Here is a 22,448-nt window from a genome sequence, read left to right on the forward strand (position 1 = left end):
TCATTTCTTTCCTGTTTCAAAACTTTCAATTGACCTCACACATCAACACAATCAGCATCCTCATCACTTTATTTAAACCATCATCACATCATCAATGAAGATGATGGTTAGTTAATTGTTGCCAAGGAAAAAAAAATAGTTTTAATCATCCAGCGAAAACACAATCAACCAATTTCTAATTGTTGACAATCAGACAAAAAAAAATTACCAATTAAACAGTAAATTTGTCACCAAACAATCAACTGTCTCAATGATTGTAAACAGCTGATTGATGAATGATATTTTTTTTGTTTAATCTACATAATGATTAATGAGGGATATTAATTGTTGTGAGGGCAAAGGTTAGGATCATCTCTAGGATATTGGATTATCCTTGAAATGATCAACTGCAAAAATTGATGATCCATCATCAGTATCATGTTATTAATTGTTCAATAATCAGAATCATTGTTTTCTTATATCATTGTCAAGATTAATCTTCACAGTTATCATCCATTTTCAAGGGATCGCCCTTACGGAAAAAAAGTTCAGCTCATCATCATGTGAATATACAAAGACAGCATGAGACTCATGAAGGTCAACTGATGATGATGGTCAAGATGAAGATGACTTCTTGTGAGGTTCAGTGTTGTTTTCTAGCCTCATATTCAACAATTGTAATCATCTTAATCTTAATCATCGTTTTTGCAAATCCCAAGTCTCTTGATGATTAAGGTTTTTTTTTTCTTGTTCCAAGTAATCAGAAAACAACAAGAAACAAAAAGTTTGAAATTAAGTCACGATTAGTTTTGATTGTTAAACGTTGTAAATCACAATTAACGGCAACAATTAACAATAAAAAAAACGACCAATGGTCAAAGAAAAGAAAAGCAAAAAGTAAGATAACATTTCCGGAAATAGTTTTACAACAATTAGTTGATTACATTTGATTAACTTTACCTGGAATCAATTGTAATCAGTTGAAATTTTAACTGTAACATGTCAACGTTTAATCATATTGTTACACAATCAACTTGATGATCAACATTTTTGTTAATTGTTACAATTTCCATCTATTGTTTTATCAACAAATAAACTGACAATCAATCAGATTAAAAGTTTATTTGTTGTTGTCTCTCAATTTTCAAGTTAATTGTTGAGCTCCTGATGATTAATATGATAATATTGTGATCAGATTATTGATTTGATCACAAGAACAACAATTAAGTTTCGTTAATGGTTAACAGTTTATCTTATAAATAAATCGAAACGATAATCGTTGTAACGAAAAATGAAAAGTTCTAAAGTTCTAACCGCGTGTTCGTTACCGTTTTTCCTTTCAATAGATTTGATATTTTGATTGTTCATCTGGTCCACTCACGATTAACCTGATCAACTTTTGATTATCACAATTAAATCCACCCTCAAATCACAAACAACAAGAGTTTTCAACTTAACTATGATCGCATCTTAATACTTGACACAATTCCCAACAATTTAACAGTAAATTACTTTGTCCAATTGTTGAAAAAATTAATAATCATCTTTGAGACTTTAATGATTAAAATTTTACAATCAAAACTAATCAATGTTAATCTAAAATGATTTAATGAAATAAGCAAAAAAAAACAACCTCAGACACATAAAGAAAATCAAATGAAAATTGATTGAGAATTGATTGTTTCAATTTAGACAATTAAAAGAGAAATAGGAAAAATGAACCAATACCAGGATTTGTGAGTGAATTAAATTAACAACAATCAAATTAAATTGTTGTCATTTGCAAATATACAAAATGGTTAAAAGTTTTTGTTTCAAATACAATTATTATTATGTATTCAGTTAAAGGTTTTAACCTAAATTAAGAGACGATTAACTTTGCAAAAAAAAGGTGAATCTCATTGATTAACTAACTAGGAAGTTAACTTAGTGACCGATTAAACTAAACTGAATGTTAATATATGAATGAAAAAATAGTAATGATATTAGTTTTTTTTTCTGATTCCAAATTCAGGGAATCCGGGATTTCAAGGGAAATCATATTCAAGGAGAACTCAATTTATGCATGATAAATTGTTGAGGCTTGGCTCTCAATCTTTGCAACTGTTTTTCATATCATCATCATCTTACCTGTTCATCTTTACTCATATTTCATCAACCACCCCCTTGGAAACCAGAATCTTTGTTTACCTTTTTTGTTCCAATAAAATGCCTGAGGCAATTTTCTTCAAGACCAACGCCCAAGAAAAAATTGTTCAATAATCAATAGATTGTTCAACGATTTGATCATTTAATAAATCACTTGATGGTTTATTAGATTGATTAACTAATTTGCTCATGAGATTGGTTATCATTTGATTAATTTCCAATATCATCATTTGTTTATCCATTTTTTTTTATTTTTCATGTTTTAATTATTGTTAATTATTATCAAATATCTAAATTGTCATTCAGTGTGTAGTTTTTTGATTGTAAACTAAATCAATTTGAAATGATTGTGCTACGATTTTATTATGTTTACTATTGAGTGAAATTGATACAAATCAAATTTATTGATCAATTAAACTTCAATTGCATCATCGTTATTGTGATTTAGCATTTGAGTTATGCAATAATCAACAATTGATTTAGTAATTGTTGCCATCAGATTGTGCATTTAATCAATGATTAAATCAATATTTGATTTGCAACATTTTTTCAGGGTTAATCTTGATTCTGATTATCAACAATTTAAAGTTAGTTAGGTCAACATATTTAATCAATATCATGTTTCATGTTTAAATCATTTGGGTTTCAAATAACAAACTTTTGATCATACAAGTAGATAATGATTAGTTAATTGTTAAGTAAATTGTGTTCATCAACGACACAACCATTGATTAGATTAGTTAACCAAAGTTTAGGTTAATTGACAATTAACAGAAGAAGTAAAAAAATTAATAATAACTTTTGGCTCAACAACAACAACGGTAACAATTAAATTCAATTGCTGTTGGCCTAAAATACTAGTTTAACTAAATCAAATTATGATTTTGATGGTTAAATAATTAAATTGTTGATCAAAATTTTGTTAATCAAATTGCGTGTTAATCATATCACACAACGGTTTAAGATGAGTTAATTTAGTTAGTGATTTAAATTGTTGGAAAACAATGGAATCTAATTTTAAACAGTTACACTTATCATCAGTTAACACAATTAAAAGTAAAGGTTAATTGTTGATTAAGAAAAATAGATTTCCCTCTGAATTTTTGTTTCTCTTGATTTGATTAACCTAAATTTAGAAAATCTTACCGATTAATCAGTTAATTTAGTTGTTGTTCAATCTTTTAATTGTTGTTCAGTAAACAAAAAAGGTTTGATTTTTTTGTTCACTGCTCTTGATTTAGTTATATTGTTTTTCCTGATTATTGATTCATTTGCAACCTGAGGCAATCATTTCATTTTTGATTGAAACAATCAATAATTAATTACCATCATATCTGATTAACGATGATTTAAATCAATACTTGATTAATCAAAATTTAATTTTTTTCGTTGTTCATCTCTATCGTCAAAGTAATCAAGAGAGGACACAAACAATAATCAAGTTAATTATCATCATTTAAAAGCCTTAAGGTAACAAAAATTGATGATTCTGACTCTCATTATAAATACTTGTAACAATTTAAATTTGTAACAATTAACTAGGTTAACATTGATTGACAATCAAGGGGAAAATCACAAAATTGATCAACAATATTAAACATTTAAGTTGACAAAGATAATTAGATACAATATAATAATCAAGAGAGTTAATTGTTAATTGAGTTAATCAACTTTTTCATTTAGAATAAAAAAATTCTGGTTTTCCAACCCAACCCAATATATTATAAGCAAAGACTCACAACCAGAAAACTAGAATTGAAATGAAACCAGAAACAAAAGTATGGAAACAAATTAAACCAGAAAATTAATTACAAATCAATGATCATAAATACTAAACTAATTAACTGATTACAATTCTAATCACTTTCACTTTAATCAATTCAGCAAAAGTAATAATATATAAGTTAACATTGGAAAGAAAACAAATTGAGAAAAAGTTTTTTTCTCGAAAAACTTTTCTTTCAACTTTCTAATACTACACAAGGAATAATAAAATAAACTATTAACTAATCATTATGATTAACTAATAGTGATCATAATGATTAGTATAACAATTTAAATTTAAAAAGCATTAAAAGTTCATGATTTGAATTAACTATTAATAAATAACCATAAAAATATCAATAAAGTATCAAAGGTTAATAATAGTCAAGAGTAAACAGTGAAATCTATTGATCGTCAACAATTAACGTTGATTATTATGATTATCACCATCATCGTTAAACAATTTTTTTGTTATTAATGAAAGTGATTTAAATAATAATCATCTTGATAATGATACTGATTTTGTTTGCGAGATGAAAAAAATTGGTTGATTGTTAATGATTATAATATATATATATGAAAATAATCAACTGATTATAAACCTTAATCATTTGAAAATCAAGCTCTCTAAAAGATATCATTGATTATGAAGGTTACCAATTGGTTTAATATTAAATTGTATTGGCCTACTAATTGTTTGATAAATACTAATATTATGTTCAGTATATTTAAAACTGAATTAGGTTAATGGTGATTAAGACTAATTTTGGACAATTGTAATTTTCAGAGGTTAATTTAAATTGTTAATTGTCAATAGCACTTACCGATAATTGAGTGGACTCGAACCGATAATCGGATCCTAAGGATAATTGCATTCTTGCGACTGGTTTAATTGTTGTTAAAGAAAAGAGGAGAAATGTTAATATAATTAAGGTAACTATGTTAATTGTTAACAATTTAAGTTACTTACTTGTCTTTGAAACCTTCAAAGTCCTCTGATTGTTCACTAATTGTTAATTCTGGATCAAGGTAAGGTCCATAACAATCAGCTTCGTTGACGGTATCACTGTTTCCTTGGTGTTTGTACAATTGTAATGAACAATCATCGAGCTAAATTGTTTACAATTAAGGGTGAAAAATAAGTAACAATTAGTGATAATCAATAAGTGTATTGTGTCATCATTTTCAATTGTTGATTGTAAATATCTTTGTCAATTTGATTGTCATTGAATAACTAATTTGATTATGGGACAATTTTGTTTAATTGTCATCCGGAAGTTTGGTCAAGGTCAATCTAATTCAAAACCAATCAAACACAATTAGTTAATTGTGATCCATTGATGGTGATGGTGATTAGTATAATGATCATCACCATCACCATCATCATCATCATCATCATCATTGTAATTAAAATTTACAATCTAAACTTTTCAACTTGTTTAAATTGATTTGATTGACTTGATTTGATTTGCTTCTGGGAAAGTTAATCCAGTTCCGGTTAAAATTAAATTGTATATCCTTGATTGTCGAGACTTGATTGTTGAATTAGTAAGAGCAGTTAAAAAAAAGTGATTGTAATTTAATCATCTTAAATACTGATATTATTATGATTAACTAATAATAATAAATACAAATAAGTCATCAGGTAATTTAATCAATTGGAAAATAAAAATTACATTTACAATCAGATGAAGATGAAATTAAAAACTCAATCAGCCATCACAATTAACTTAGATTTAAATATAAATCAATGAGGTGAAAATTTCTACAATCAGTTGAAAATTAATCAACAACAATTAACATTGAACAATATGAATTAAATAGTAAAATAAAGTTCAACTCACACACACCCAACAGAAATTAAATGAATTAATGAATTAACTTTCAATCGATCAGTAAATTGTTATCATTGTAGCAATTATAATAATGATAATATTTAATCATTTGTCCTTCAACTAACAGTTTAACTATGATTAGTTTTGATTGGTGATAATCAAGAAAAAAACTTTTCATCTTAATCAAACTTGAAAATCTTATTTTCGTATATACAAAAAATTGAACAAGTGATAAATTAACCAACAATCAATTTTAATAGTAACAATTAACAAGAAAAGAGAGAGAGACTTAGACACACCTTTACGGTAAAAGGATAAATAATATTAATACAATTGAGAAGAGAAATTAACTAATAACAACAATTAAAGATTCGAGAACAGGTGAGTTGGAGTAATATGGTAAAGTCCTAAACTCGAGAAGCTACAAATGTGAATTGTATGTCAGAAATAATCAGTTAATCATCAAAATTAATCATTCACCTTGAAATGTTGAGATAAATTATCGTTTAATTGTTTATCGTTAATGTACAGAAAAAAACTTCGAAGCTCAAAAGTTACGATAAACAAATCGACGATTCTTTAAGGTTAGATCACTTTTCTGATCTCAACAATTTAAACTTTTTTGTTCCTTTTTGCTAATCCATCTGTTTAATCATCGTACAATCATTTAATCAATGATGATAATTAACTAATTGTAATCATTTTCAATTTTCCTTCTTATTAATAATCAATCAATTATAAAAATCTATTGTAATGTTGCTTTGAAATCAAATTTAGTTTGTCTTTTTGTCATCTTGATTGTTGGTCAGTTAATTGTTGTTGCTATTTGGTGAAAAAAAAACCAAATTAATCAACTAAATTAACTTGAGGCTATTCATAGTTTGTTGATTCATCAAATTGTCTTGTGGGTTAGATTGTCATGTTGATTGTTAAATTTAATTGTCATCTTTTTTTGATGATGATGATGCTCTTGATTGTTAACTTTTTTTTTGAATTATAATTTGTCAACCATTTCAATTTACTATTCATTGTTAACTGTTGGACACTTTGATGGTGTCATGTTAATTGTGATTATTTTAATTAACTTGATGATGATTTAGTGACCATCAGACCTTTAATTTTAATTGTAATTGTTGTGATTAAAGTTGATGATTAAGAAAATTTTTTTGGAGGAAAAAAGTTTTCATATAAAAACTAAACTAATTCAAGTTTGTTAACATTTTTTTTTTCTTGGTATCATTTAAATTGTTGGACTAAAATTATGATTAAGGAAGATGATTTAAATTGTTTACTTAATTCAGATAGACATCACGGTTGTTTGTTGCTGTTAATAATTTGTTAATTGTTTAATTTGGTCAGTGTCTTAAAACTGACCACTCCAAACACTCCGGGTTTTGCTGTACCGTTGTTTTCATTGTTAACTGGAGCAATTGTTTAAATTAATTGTGACAATTTAATGCCACATCTTAACCATGCATTCATTGAAAATCATTTAATCATAATCATCAAAAGTTAATCACAATTAACAATAAATAATAAAGAAAAAAGTTTTTTTTTAAAACAACAACAACAACAAAAAAACCAACACAATAAACTTTGTATTTTCATCATGGTAACAATTTAATATATTGAACAGTTTAATTGTTTCAATCGTGACTTATCAACAATCAACAATTAAGGATTTGTGGTACAGAAAACAACAAATCAAAGTAATCATAAAAACTAATGAGTTAACAATTAAATTATCATTATTATAATTATCATATTATTAATATACAGAAATCACAATTATCAAAATGACATAATCAATATTGATTATCTCATTGATTGTTACAATTAACCATGTTAATCGTATACACTAACAATTAATCAATATTAGGATTAACTAGCAATAATTTAGGCCATTATAATTGTTTTTAATTTTCACACCTTAGTTAGTTAATTGTTGGTAATCAAGATGAATCAAGTTTTTCAATGTTACGTCAGTAATCAACTAATCATAACAATTTAAAACTTTTCAATCAAATCAACATCACATCACAAACCACAAGAAATTAACAATTTGCTTTTTGTTTATATCTCTCATCTATTATTAAATTGTAAATAATAAACACAATCAAATCTAATCACAATTAACCAAAAAAAGTGATATAAGCTCATAAACCTTCAATTGAATCAAATTTAACAGTAAAGTTGATTAAGTTAATTGTTCAAGCCCAGAAAGAAATTGTTTACTTTTTTTTTGAAAATAATAAATTCCAATTGTAACTCTATGAAAAACCTTAATTGTTACAATCAACGGAATATATTAATATATAAGTTTTAATGGTTAAGCTAATCAAAAAATGGTCTCGCCCGAAAATTAAGAAAAACTTTAATAGTTAATCAACAATTAAAAGAGTTGGAAAAGTTGATCAATACAATTGAGCAAATAATCAAAAAGATGTGACAATTAAATTTAATAATAAAATTAGTCTAATGTTAATCCACCTTAATCAAATTGCAATCATCATCAATAATCAAGATCAATGTAAACAATTAATGGTAAGCAAAAAGTTAATTGTTATATTTTAAGAAAGTGAAAACAATTAAGGAAACAATTGACCCTAATAATATATCAACAGCAACAAAAAACTGACCTGGAAACCAAAAAATTAGTGATCAACTTTTAAATTGTTGTTGTTGTGGTCAAGCAATTTAATTGACATAATCATGATTTTCAATCAACGACAGAAAAAAGTAAAAAAAAATTCATTGATAATAAATTATTATCAGCATGATAACTAAAAGGTAAATAAAGATTCAACAATTTGGAGGAAAAAAAAAATTTTCTAAGATTCATATCTTATCCTCATCATTTCCACTTCCGGTCAACACTAGAGGTCAAAGAATAACAAAAAAAAACTCAGAGGGAGGTGATGATGACTCATCTACATAAAGCATCCTCATCCTAAAACAAAATGCATCATCTATGATATTGAAAGTTTGATTTATCAGGAAAACAAAAATAACAAGATAAACAATCAAAACTAATTATGATTAACTAAATGGTTTCCTGTAGTTAATTGTAATCAACTAATGTTTTGGTTATTTTAATCAATTTTCATTGACCATTGGATATAAATATTATTGGCAACTGTTTGTGAAATTAAATATTACAATTTATTGCTTAATTGTTACGGTTAAATTGTTTGATTGGTTGGAAAAATACAATTAGTAAATTGCTTGTGTTGTATAACAACAATTAGTAATCAGTATTTTTTTTTTCATATAAAAGTCCTAAGTAATCAAAATTAAACGGAAATTGCCTCAAGAGGGGCTTTTAATTGCTCCGGTTGATTAGTGATTTAAATTGATGATTAAAGTTAAGGGTAATATGATTAGTTAAATGTTGCAATTAAGTAAGTTGATTAACTTAAAAGTATTAAAAAAAATTTTCGCAATTTTTTTTCTCAACAAATTCAACTCGCAACTGACCAATTAAAACAAGTGCATTGATGCTCAAGATGAAGATGAAGATGAAGATGATGAGTAAAGTAACGGTTTAAATTGATGATTAAATTGAATATGAAAAAACTGTTTCCTCAAGAGTGTGAATTGTTTCCTCATCATCATCATCTTAATCTTAATCATCTTCATCATCAAGCCCACCCGTGAGAGAGATTCAAAGTCTCACCATGTGATATATACAAAATTTCATCATGAATTAATAACTTGAATATATCACCACAAAATTAACCATATAAATTGATATTAGCATCATAAGGATGAAGATAAAGATGATAGCAAGTTCATAATCAGCTGAATATAACTGTCAGGGTGGTTTCAAAATCAAATCATAATAACAATCACCAACAGCAGGAGAAAGTACTTAGAGTATATTTAACCTTAGCAACGAATCTCAATCTGAATCAAACATTTCATCATGTTCCTCTTAATGAATAAGTCTATTGATTAATAGTCAAGATAATTGTATTAGAAAAGTGAGAGAGAGAGAGAGAGAGAGAGAGAGATGAGAAAAAATTGAATTATCATCATGCATCATGGAAATTGACTCAGAACTTTTTGTTTTTCATCTTACTCTTTATCAACCATGTAAAAAATGCACATGAAATTATATTTATAATAATTCAAATTCAAAGACTAATAAAATGATTCCCTGATGAGACAATATCATTATTGTTTTACTACCTTAATTTTCATCAATGTTATCATGACAATCAGAATCAGAATCAGATGATGATGGTGATAATATCATCATGACAAATATCATGGGGATTTTAAAGACAAACTTTGTCTTTTTTTTGAAATATTAACAAAAAAAGTTTTTCCAACCAAATATCCGGCATTATTTTATTATATATTCATTAACAATTTGATTATTATCATGTTTTCATTATCTTAAGAGAGAGAGAGGAAAATATCATGATAATAATTAACATCAATTGATGATAATGTCAAGAGATGTTAATTAGATTCATTGACAAGGAACAAACAAACAAAAAAATAACATGAAACAACGCCCGAAATGAAGATGAGAGAGAAAAGTTGTAATTCTAAATTGGAATCGTAATTATCGTATTAATTATATTCTTTACCTGTTATGTTAATCAATGACAATCAAGACAAAGAGTGTAAAAAATTAAGGTGAACACAACAAAATAAAGGATTCACAAGTTGAGGCTTAGACTAAGTTTAGATTGGATAAGTTAATTGCTGGTCTTTTAACTTGATTGTTGTGGTTAATTGTTGGACAATTATTGATAATAATATGTTACTTACTCTGTGAGGTGCTTGAAGTAATCGATGTACTCCCGCAATTTGATTAATTAACGGTATATTTACATTGAATGAATAGAGAGGAGGTCGAGGTGGTTCAGGGAAATTAGTTGATGCTCGGAATGGGTCAATATCGTTCAGGTACTGAACTCGACAGGTTAAGGTTTGAGTCATACGATCACTTTTATCGTTGAACATAATGATTGGCATGCATTCAGATTAACAACACGTACGATTTAATGATGATTATGATTAAAATTTAATCCAATTCACTTTTAAACTATTAATGATTAACTGATTGTTAAACATACACAGATAGTATTATTATTAATATCCAGCAACAATTGGGTTAACATTGTTTTTCAATTTGTATATATATAAAAAAAATTTGTTTCGTTAATTGTAATCCTTTAAATTAATTCGGGTTTTAATTATATTATTCACAATTCACTTTAAGTTGCTTTGATGATGATTAGGATGATTACAACCTATTGGTGATTAAGAAAAAGAAATGATAAAAACACTAGATGATTAACTAATTGTTGAGATTAGACTAATACAAAGTGGTTGTTAATAGGTAAAGGTAAGTACGTTGTTGTTAATTGTTTTGATTTATTGTCAGTGGGAAAAAATTACAAAGGAGAAGAGAGAAGAGAGAGAGAGAGAGAGAGAGAGAGAGTGGGAGAAGGGGAGGAGGAAGATGAGGGTGGGAAGATAAGGATGATTATTATCATGTTAATGACGATTGATAAAATTTACTAACTCATTGTCATTGGTGATTGCCGGTCAAGCTTGATGACTCGGCTCAACTCAATGTCCATAAGGACAGCACAAGATAATCACAACAATTAACTCTCATTGTGATTAGTTTATTGATGATGAAAAGATGAAGATAAATAGTATATCCCGTTCCGGTGAAAATTCCTTTGATTTTTTTTTTCTTCTCTTTTTTTATCTTCTTCTTAACTTCTAATGTTTTTCTTGTTATAAAACAACAAGAACAGGTTAAGGTTACAAGAGAGTAAGAAGTTGCTCTTAAGACACTTTACTCCAAAGATGATGAAGATGATGACGAAAAAAAAAGATGATTTTTCACAAAGAGAAAGAGAGAAGATGAATTTTCACAATTTTTCTTCTCTTCTTTTTAGTATTTCTAGTATTTGATCCGAAGAAAATTGAAAGAAACGTTCAAAGAGAGAGAAATGACCAATGTCCATTCAAAATTGATGAGAAATCACAAGAAAACTTTTTCAATGCGAACAACAAAAAATGATAAATATTAGAAAGAAAGAGAGAGAGAGATGATAACACTTTTGAGAGAAAAGAAAGAGAACAGAGAGAAGAAGAAAGTAAAGTAAGGTAAAAATGGTATTTGAGAAACACGAGTTTGATGTTAGTGTGTATTGGTTACCTTTTTGTTTGTGTACAGGTAACAAAGTAACAGCAACAGACTCAAAGTTGCTTTCTTACCTTTACTACAACACTGACAGGTTTGACCCTTCAAAACAAGTACCAAGAATTTTGGAAGATAAGAAAGGGAGGAGAGAGAGAGAGAGAGAGGTTGAAGGGGAGGAGGATAAAGGGAGTGAGAGAGAAAGAAAGAGAGAGAATATCTAACCGGACTGGTCAAAGAAAGAGAATGAGTGAGTAAGTGAGAGAGATAGAGAGAGAGAGAGATGATGATGAAAATGATGAACAAGAAACTCGTTTGAAGATACGGCCACTAGGTAACAGGTATGAGAATTTGAAATGATGAATATCAAAAGTAAGATAAAAAGAAAGGTAAAAAAGGGGAGGAAAAACTTTGGTATTAGTTAGATGGAGCTTATACTCACAGAGAGATGATGAGGGGTTAAAGGTGGAAGAGAGAGAGGGAGAGAGAGAGAGAGAGTATGATAAAGATGAAGATGAATGAGAGAGAGAGAGAGGAAGACGAAGATACTTGGATGATAAAGAGAGTGTGAGTGAGCCAGAGGAAAGACAGAGAGAAAGAGTCTTGATTGAAACCTTTTCAAGAGGATGGTGATGATAAGAGAGACAGAGACAGACAATGATGATAATGATGATGATGATGATGATGTTAACTTGATGATAAATCTAATAATTGGATGTATTCAATTGTAATTTGATTAAATTTTTTTTCTTCCAAATTGTATCAACGAAACCTTTTTAACCCTCATCATCATTATCATCATCTGGTCAATATCATTGAAGATGCTTAATTATTTGCTAATTGTTGATCAAATTTGAGGAAATTGATTGTTTCTTTCAAGTTTCCATTCTAATCGTTGATCAGAATTTTTTTCATCTTTTTTTTACTTTCTTTTCTCTCTCTTATTCATCTTTCTCATCATCATCATGATGATTACAAGGTAAATTGTTGATTAACTTCATTTCCGTTAATCTACCAATTCAAGTGCAACAATTTATCTTGATTACTTTAATTTTCCTCAAAATTCCCAACATTTTTTGCAATCAGAATGTTTAATAAGCACAATTAGTTTTGTAAATAAAGTAAATTGTAATTAACAAGATGATCTGAAAATTGATTGTGATCAATTAGCAAACACAATTTGTTTCAATTTAAAAGCGTTGATTTTGTTTATTTTTCAATAAAAATTTGAAACTTTTCTCATAATATTATTGACATGATTAACTGATTTGATTAACGTTGATTAGTTGGCAAATAATCATCCACCATCAAGATGATTATCATTTATAGTAAATTAATGTATTAAATTGTTTACATTGTCAATGTTCAAAAATAACAACAATTAACATCGTACAATTAAGTTAAATATTTGACAAACGAAAACAGAAATGGTTACAGTTAATTGTGATAATTGAAAATCAAATTATTGTGAAAACAAATAATTTAATCAATTTCCCATCTAATTGTTTACAATTAACAATAAGAATCTAATTGATTAATTGAGTGCAAGTGATTTAAATCTAATTAGATTATAAGAAGATTCAATTTCCATTGGTAATCATGTGAGTCGATTTTCTGGTTAATTAGAAAGTTAATTAAAACCATTGATTGTGATTAATTGTCAAGGAGTTAAGATGTAGGTTAATTGTTAAAGAGAGGATGATGAAGATGATGAGGATGATCGGTGGGTGGAGGAAGATGACGAAGAAAAAAATTCGAAAGAAACTTTATTCTTTTCTCCATAGGATAATAAGGCAGATGTCGAATTTTTTTCTTCTTATAAAGTAAGAGAAAAAGAAAGAGACAAAGATGATAAAGATGATAAAGATGATGATGATGATGATGATGCAGATGATGATGATAAAAGATGCAGATGATCAGGTAAACAAGATGATTTGTTTATGGGAATCAAAAGTAACCATATTTACCTGTTCTCGAGGGTCAGAGACATTTGATTATATTTTTACACTTTAATTTTAATTTGACAATTTATTTGATTGTAACTTTCAATCAATAATCAAATTTGATTGTGATTGAAATCACTTTCTCTTAACAATAATAATGTAATAATAATGAACAATTATCATTAAGTATTCATGGAATCAAATCTCATGCTAATAATAAACTGACAATCAATTTGTTTTGATAATTTTGTTGATATGAAAAAATAAAATAAAATAAAATCATTATTTCTGATAATCAACAATAACAATCAAGGTAATATTATTAACTATATGTATGCTATTTTTTGTATATAACTAATTTAATCATCAACAAATTTCAATTGAACAATTTGATTATTGTGTCCTGATGTTGATCATGATTAAACATTGTAACTAATTCAGTTCCAAGTTGGCTTAATCTCTCACAATTTGTTGCCAATTTTGTTGATCATTTGTTACTATTGATTTGATTGTGTTATTCACAATCAACCAAGCAAAATATAAATTCACTATTTGCTTCACCAATTAATTAAGAAGCTTCATCAGGTAAAATTGTTGATCATTCCTTAAATTCAGAGTAACTATCAGAAAAAAAGAAGAAAAAATCAAAGCTACGGTCTCTTTACTTTCTCTTTCTTTTCATCATCCTCATCATCTTCATCATCTTCATCATCACCATTGAATTTACCTTGATTCTAATCAACAGAATCATTGGAACGTAAAAAAAACTCAAAGACTTCAATCTAACATCAATACAATTCATCATAGATTTAAACTCCTTTTCATCATCACAACTATCATCCTACTCTTATCCCTTATCATCTTCATCATGATCATCTTTGAAAAAAAAACTCTCTCTTTCTATAATAAATGATCATCATCATCTCTCCATCTACCTGAGTCTAGTATCATCATCTTTTCACAGGTAACACACAACATCAAATCTAAATGATGTTAAAAAAAGGTTAGTCGGTAATAATAAGAGAGTATGAGATAATCATATCATCATTACAATCGTAATCAAATCAATTCATGAATACAATTAAGACACTAATTGTCATGGTGATGTTAATTATCATCATAATCAGTCACCCATAGACCCAAAAAAATTACACTTTAACCAGAACTGAATGAAAAAAATCAAAATCAAAACCAATGGAAGAACAAAATTGGATCTCTGTCAATGTGATAACAAGAATACAATTAAATTGATAACTTGCATGATGATCAACAAATAATTTACAATCAAAAGATAGCAATTAATTTGATCCAGAATAGAAACTATTTCATCATCATCTTAATAATTATCATCCTTTTCTCTTATATAATGATAACTTTCTCATCCTCATCCTCTTGACCCTCTCTCTCTCTCTCTCTTTTCCCTTTAGCTTTTTGTCCCAATTGTAAAGGTAAGAAATTAAATGTTCAAGGAAACTTAAAATCTCCCAATGATGATAATGACGATAATGATGATGAAGATAAAGATGATGTAAAAAGGGAGGATGATGATGAAAAGGTAACCCTGAAAACGAAATAACCTTTTCACAGTCTAAAGGTTTTACCTGAATGTTCACAAAAATAAGTTAATAGAAGAGAAGAAAAAAACTTTTTTTTTTCTTCTAAAGTTTTATCAACCGTTGAGCTTAAGCCAAAGGGATGAAGATGAAGATGCGGTGGAGAGTTTGTGGGTGGGGATGAGGATGAAGATGATGAAGAAGATGAAGCCAGACAAAACCATATAACCACATAACCGTGTAACCCACCAATCTTCATTTTCGAATTTACTTTTTTCTCTTCTCTTCTCTTTCTTTTTTTTGTCTTCTTCTCATTTTCTCTTCAACCAGAGTGAAAGTTTGACTGACCCAATATCGTATTGTTCATAATTCATATACCCTGAAATGCGTGAAGGCAAAATCAACTTGGTTTACTCTTAATTGTAATCAATTTGAGAGAAACATTTTGATTGTCAAAGAAAATTAAATTGTTACTGTTCACCTATGTAGTGAAAGTTTAATTGTTCATTTGATTGTTGATCGCAAATCCGGAAATTAATTCATTCTAATTTATTCATATTCAACAATTTACAATGTAAAGGTTTCAATTAAATCCTTTTATCAGTCAATTACAATTTGATTGTTGTTGATTACAATTATTGTAACATCAATTGTTACAATTGTTTTTTATTCACCCAATAATCATGATTTATATATTGAATGCTATTAATCAATTGTAACTTTTTGATTGCTTACAATCAACAAATCATTGTTAATTGTTGTTGTTGTTGTTATTGATTTGGAATCAAAGTTAAATGTTATCATGAAAAAAACCAGGAATCAGAATTAAGATTCATGGTAATCATGTAATTTGAATAATCTATTAATTTGGTGTTAATTGTGTTGTTAATTGTTTATTGGCTTTTGTTGTTAGTAGTCCAGTTGATTAGTTAATTGTTAATTAGCATAAATTTGTTGTTAAAAAGAGATGCCAACAATTAACCTAAATTTTATTACCAAAGTTTTATCATTGGTTTTCAACATTTTCTTATATTATAATAAATTGTTACAATAATTTAAATTAAAAGTTGATTAATTGAAGTGGTAACTAAATTAATTGTGATTCAGTTGAGGGTTAAATCAAATGTTGCCCTAAATTTTGTTGATCATTAAATTTGGTTACAACATTGGAATACAGAGTTATAACAATTAACCCTTTTTCGAGATGTTTGTTTCCAACAATTAAGACTCGTTGATTGTTATTAAATTATTAGTAACATTTATATGTAACTATGTGGCCTCACCTGTAGTTGAGTTGATTGTTTCACCAAAAAAAAGTGATTAAATTATCAAGTTAATTATAATTATCATCAAGATGATTAACATCACATTGATGAGAGATTTAATTTAATCAAGATCAGGTCAATATATTTGTGATTATTATGATTAAGGCCTTTTAACGTGAGTGGAAATTTTAATTTAATTAACATGCCGATCAGTTGATAAAATGTTGATTGTAGTTAGTTAATTGTTATCAAATATAGTCATTAACTATTAATAATTCAATCTAATTGTTTAATTTTGATAATCAACATGATCCTTTCAAAATATTGTTAATTCCATTGGTTAATCTTGTTGCTTTTACTTTATCACAATTAACGTTGTGAAACTAATCAATTGGCTCTTCCGGTAACAATTAACATTTTCAAGGTTAATCTAAATCATCACCATTTCCTTTTCCACCAAATTTTAATTGCAGTTAATTTTTAATTTAGTTTCAATTTCACTTTTTTTTTGCTGCAAAAAAATTAGTCAACCAGTAAATCTGATAAATTGTCACCAATTAAACGTTTGATTAGATTGATAATCAAGGTAAATTATCAATTTAGTTTAGTCACCTTGTCCAGTAATTTGTTAATGATGAACAATTAGTTTTTAATTGTCAGTGATTTGAAAAACAAAAATACAAATGAGGAAATTATTGTCACGATAACAATCAAGCAATTAAAGTTAATTGTCAACCATTTGATGTTCAATTTTTCAAGTTTATTAATCTAAACTAAATTAATAAAATAAAAACATTAACATTAATTGTTTTTCACTTTGATTGTTAATCATTTCAACTAATTGCATTCTTTAATATTAGCAGTTTAACATTATCATTCTTGTTTAATCAATGACAATTAAGTAATATTTAAGGTAACAAATAACAACAATTAAACATTGAAAGACAAGTTAAATTGCTGATGATGGTGAATGTAAACAAATGATAACCTTGAACAATTAACAGTAACAATTAACACCAAACAACAACAATAACATTGTCTGAGTCTAAATGTCAACTAATTGTATTTACCTGAACTGAGTAAACCAAGAAACAAAAAGTTGAAAGTAAATAATTAACTTAATTATTATCACAAATCATGATGATAATCAACAGTAAGCACATTAACTAATAACTGATGACATCAATAAACACCTTAATCAATGGTAATAATATAAAATTAATCACCTTTCAATCAAGTAAATCAATTGAATCCACTTAAAATTGTATAACTATAAACATACACAATGTGAACAACAATCAAGTTAAAAGTCAACTTCAAGGTAAATCAATTAGATTAGATTAGTTAATCAACAAATTACTCTTCATTAGGAAAAGCTCAATCAAACTGAATTAAGTTAATAACCAGTAATCAGTTAAATTAAGGCGAAAAAGAAGAAAAAAAAATGTTCAAAGTAAATATTTCATCAGAATTTAAAACCAATCCTGAAAATTTTTCTTCTCCATCACAACTTAATTTATCTTAATCATCTTCATCTTCATCATAAACAAATGAACAGGAAATCATCAATTCAAAGGTAAAGGTGTGGTCATTTAGTAATCATGGTTATCCTGACCAAGTCACCAGAATCCAGAATCCAGAATCCAGACAATCAAGGTAAAAATGATGATAATCATCAACATGAAATCGTAACTAAAAATTTAAGTTAATTGGTTAATAAGTAATCAATTGATCAATAAACTGTCAACAATTAGTTATGTGTGTATTCAAATTAGTCTGTCAATAAATAAAAATTGTGATACACATTAAAAACAGCAAATGTTGTTGATTTAGTTACGGTGATCATTTGTATTTAAGGCCTAAGGGGATAACTGAATCAATCTAAATAATTGTTGACCATCAACATGATAATCATCATCATCATCACCATCATGATGAAATTATTGAAAGTTGATTATTTAACATGCAAAACGAAAAAGTGAAATCATTAATTGCAATCCTTTCGAGTGTAATCATTTAATTGTCTATCCCAATGACGTTAATTGTTGACACGAAAACGAATCCAGATCCTTTTTCAACTAGATTAAGAATTAAATATATTGATATATATAAATAAATTGTTAGAATTAAATTAAATGATTAGAATGATGATATTACCTTGAACAATTAACTTCCTGGTAACAACAATTTATCCGTAATTTTCTTGCTTCTCCTTTGATTAAATTGTTGTTGTTTAAATCGTGATTACATTTGATTTTTTCAAACAGAATCAAATGTAATCATTAAGTATTAATATAATAATCACCAAAAAAAACGTATTAATGATTAACTTTAGTTAAATTATTGTATATCTAAGAGTAATTGATCAACTGGTTGTACTTTTTTTTTCGTGTTAAGTATAACATTAATCTGAACAGAATCTTTAAATTATCAAAGCTTAAATTAAGTTAATTACTATAGGTAGACATCATATCCACTAAGGTGTACACTAAAATATAATTATTGTGATAACGTGATTTATAATTGTTATTAAATATATTATATCAGATGATTGAAGTTTTCTCTATCAAATCAAAGCACTGAATTATTATCTAATTGTTGTTGAAAGTATGATGATATGTTAATCAATACGATTTTACTTGACAAAAGAAACTCTTTTGATTATCAAGGAAATATAGTAATTAACACTATCCTTTACATAACATTAATAGTGAGTTAATGTGTTAGTTTGGATTGATTGTTTTCTTTTGCCACAATTAACAGGTAACAACAACAACAACAACAATCATGAGAAAGTTGTTGATTTAAGGTGATGAACATTTCAAATTGGTTGATACATTATTGCAATTGTAATCACAATATTGTTTTTAAACCATCAACATGATGATGATCATCAGTTTTTCACGATCAACAGCAATTATATATAAGAAATGGAAGAGGGAAAATGAAGGAACCAAAAAGGATTTTTGTTGTTGTTTATACACCAGGAAATTAGATTTACACCAATTAAAACCAATTCTGCTTATTTTTCTTCAATAATCTGGTTAATCCAATAAAATGTATGTTCTCAAGAAAATAGATAAATAAACCAAATCTCTAAACCGTTTTTCTCATGGTAAACACAATAAGTGAACGTAATTACAATTCAATGTAATAATTACATTTACACCTTTTCAATGGGCGTTTTCACAGCTTCTGTCTAAATAACAATACAAGAAAAGAGAGAAGAATAAACATCAAACAAAAAAAAAGAACAACAATAATTAAAGAACATTAATTAATATGTAAATTGTAAACAATTAACATCTACATTCACTTAAGATTATGGTTAAGCCTTAATCCTTTTTTTCCTATAAACAAAAAAAACAAAAATGTCTCCTTTGTTTTCATTTATGTTACTTACATTTTCAATTCATTAAAACACAAAATAAACACTTGAAACTAATCAAGTGAAATAATTTATTAATCTAATGATTATTATATGTATTGGAATCACTGTAATAACATTAAAGAATAATAATTAAAAACAATTAACCAAACAAAAAGTAATTACGTAAAGAGAGAGAGAGAGAAAGTAATTAACACTTGATTCTTATGAAAGAGAAATAATTTTATGCTTTTTATGCTTTTTCTTTTAGCGGGAAACCTTAGAAAAGACAAAATCTGGTCAATCAGCTGAGGAGAAGAGAAAAAAAAATTATTGGGTTAACATTGATTTCCCTTTGAAATTAGAATTAAGGTTAATTGTTTTTCTTTTTTTTTCTTTTGATTCTTCACCCAACAATTTAATTGATCAATTATCGATCAACCTAATCAAATATTCATTCGTTAATTATTCGGTGATTCATTTTTGTTTTGTTTTCTTTTTCTTCTTTTGTTTGATTTCATCTTCTTCATATGTAACAATCATCAAAATTTTCGCTTCTCTATTAATTCAATTGCTTCTGATTATTTATTCCTTGGTGGTTAAAATCAATTAATTATTCTAAAGGTAAGTTGTACCTTCATGTTGTCCCTTGATTACTAGTAGTAATCAGTGGAAATCAATTCAATTGATTGTGATTAATTGTGATTGTTGTTAAGGCTTTTCTATAATCCTTTTTGTTTATTGGTTTGTCACATTCATCATGTATGTAATTTGTTTTACTCTCATTAATACAATAGTAATTATCGTTAATCATTAATATAATATGAATATATTTATACTATGTATTAATAATTGTTTTCTTTTTCTTTATTAATAGTTAATGGATAACCAGTTTGATCGGTTAATTGACATGAATTTGTTTGTTTTTCATTTTCAAGGGCAACACATCAGTTAACTCTCTCCACCATTTTCGTATACATTGAGGATCATAACATCATCTCCATCTTGTTTACCATCACCAACCAGAATCAACAAGCATCATAACATTTAAAATTTAATGTCACCAAGAAGATGGAACAACTGAACAAATTAGCTAATTTAATGATGACTATTAACATCATTGAATTGATTAAGAAAATATGAAGAGAAAGTGATTTAAAGGTTGTTGACATTATATTACAATTACCTTTTGATTATTATCTTTACCATTATCATCATTGGAACTTGAATTTTTTTCTTCTTCTTTCTCAATAACTGATCATAATGATATATGTTCACAACTTGATTTAGGTGATACTTGATTATATTAATCATAATCATTATCATTCTCATTCTAATGACTTGTTGATTTGTTTACATTTCATTTTTCTTCCTTCTATATATGTACAGTTATCATTCAATTTGATTTTCTTTTTCTGCTTAAAGGTTCTGATTATTGTCATTGAACACTCATCATTATAATGATCATGTTAATTTTCATGTAATCAGTTTCTATCTTTTATTAACCCATCATGTAAATCAATTTTATAATCATCATCAGCATCAAGACACTATTAGTTTATTGTATATGAACAATATGCTGATAATGATGATGATGATTACTACTTATTAATATAATCATCTTTCATTGATGATTAGGTTGATATCATTTCGTGTCGTCGTTTTTTTATTTGTTGATATTATTCAATTGACTTTTTTTTTATTTCTCTTATATTATTTGAATAACAATTAACTTAATCATAGTCAACTAATATATTCATCTTCTATTAATATAATTTACATTTACAACAAGAAAATAATACAAGGAAGATTAAGAAATAGATGATGAAAAGAAATAGCATCCTGATGATGATGATGATCATCATCATCGTCAGGATTATCAGGAAGTTGTTAAGGATAAAGATGACAAAAGGATGATGACAATTTGTATTATGATATTTGAATATATCACAATTATCCTTGGCTAATTCCAGAATCAATTGAATCAAATTTGAACGAATCTAATCCCAAGGTGATTCAATCAAATTTGATTCTTTCCATCTTGAAATTGATCAATTAAATTGTAATTATTGTTGTTCAACTAATCCTTAGATTAATTAGATTAACACTAATCTGGGTCGAAGATGAAAAAAGAGAAAGTAACAAAGAAGATAAATTTTAATGATGAAAGATTAAACTGATAATAGATATAATTGAAAATAGATTTTAAATGTTAGATTGATTATCAGAATTATGAAAAGAAATTGAGATTAATCGTTAATCAACAATTTCCATCTTAATCCATATACACACTTTTACTTATCTGTAAACAATTAAATTCTTTGTGAGAATTAACAATCAACAATCTAATATAATATTTTCTCAATTAGATTTTGATCAAAGTTCCAAAAATATTTTCACAAAGACAATCAACCAAACCAAT

General features: G+C 26.9%; 1 protein-coding gene and 2 long non-coding RNA genes across 4 annotated transcripts in view; 1 reads left to right on the top strand and 2 right to left on the bottom strand.

The window, feature by feature from the left end:
- Positions 1-22,448, bottom strand: part of LOC128391827 (FH1/FH2 domain-containing protein 1-like) — a 49,450-nt gene that overhangs the window by 19,336 nt on the left and 7,666 nt on the right. The window contains exons 1-4 of one of the 2 annotated variants that reach the window (XM_053351775.1): positions 11,269-12,009; positions 10,509-10,993; positions 4,862-5,001; positions 4,716-4,774 (exon numbers count right to left, since the gene is read on the bottom strand). In XM_053351775.1, coding sequence (XP_053207750.1) covers positions 4,716-4,774; positions 4,862-5,001; positions 10,509-10,715 — 406 coding nt within the window. In that variant the 5' untranslated portion in view covers positions 10,716-10,993; positions 11,269-12,009. Of the gene's footprint in view, positions 1-4,715; positions 4,775-4,861; positions 5,002-10,508; positions 10,994-11,268; positions 12,010-22,448 lie in introns of those variants that run through there. The other variant, XM_053351773.1, reaches the window with a different exon arrangement.
- Positions 18,004-20,245, bottom strand: LOC128391854 (uncharacterized). The gene is made up of 3 exons (XR_008325875.1): positions 20,063-20,245; positions 18,817-19,858; positions 18,004-18,737 (listed from the first exon to the last, which is right to left on the bottom strand). It is a non-coding gene; the product is annotated as an uncharacterized LOC128391854 (long non-coding RNA).
- Positions 20,378-21,674, top strand: LOC128391852 (uncharacterized). The gene is made up of 2 exons (XR_008325870.1): positions 20,378-20,650; positions 20,904-21,674. It is a non-coding gene; the product is annotated as an uncharacterized LOC128391852 (long non-coding RNA).

Source organism: Panonychus citri, unplaced genomic scaffold, assembly GCF_014898815.1.
Source record: "Panonychus citri isolate SS breed McGregor unplaced genomic scaffold, ASM1489881v1 Contig00135, whole genome shotgun sequence".
Classification (NCBI taxonomy): domain Eukaryota; kingdom Metazoa; phylum Arthropoda; class Arachnida; order Trombidiformes; family Tetranychidae; genus Panonychus; species Panonychus citri.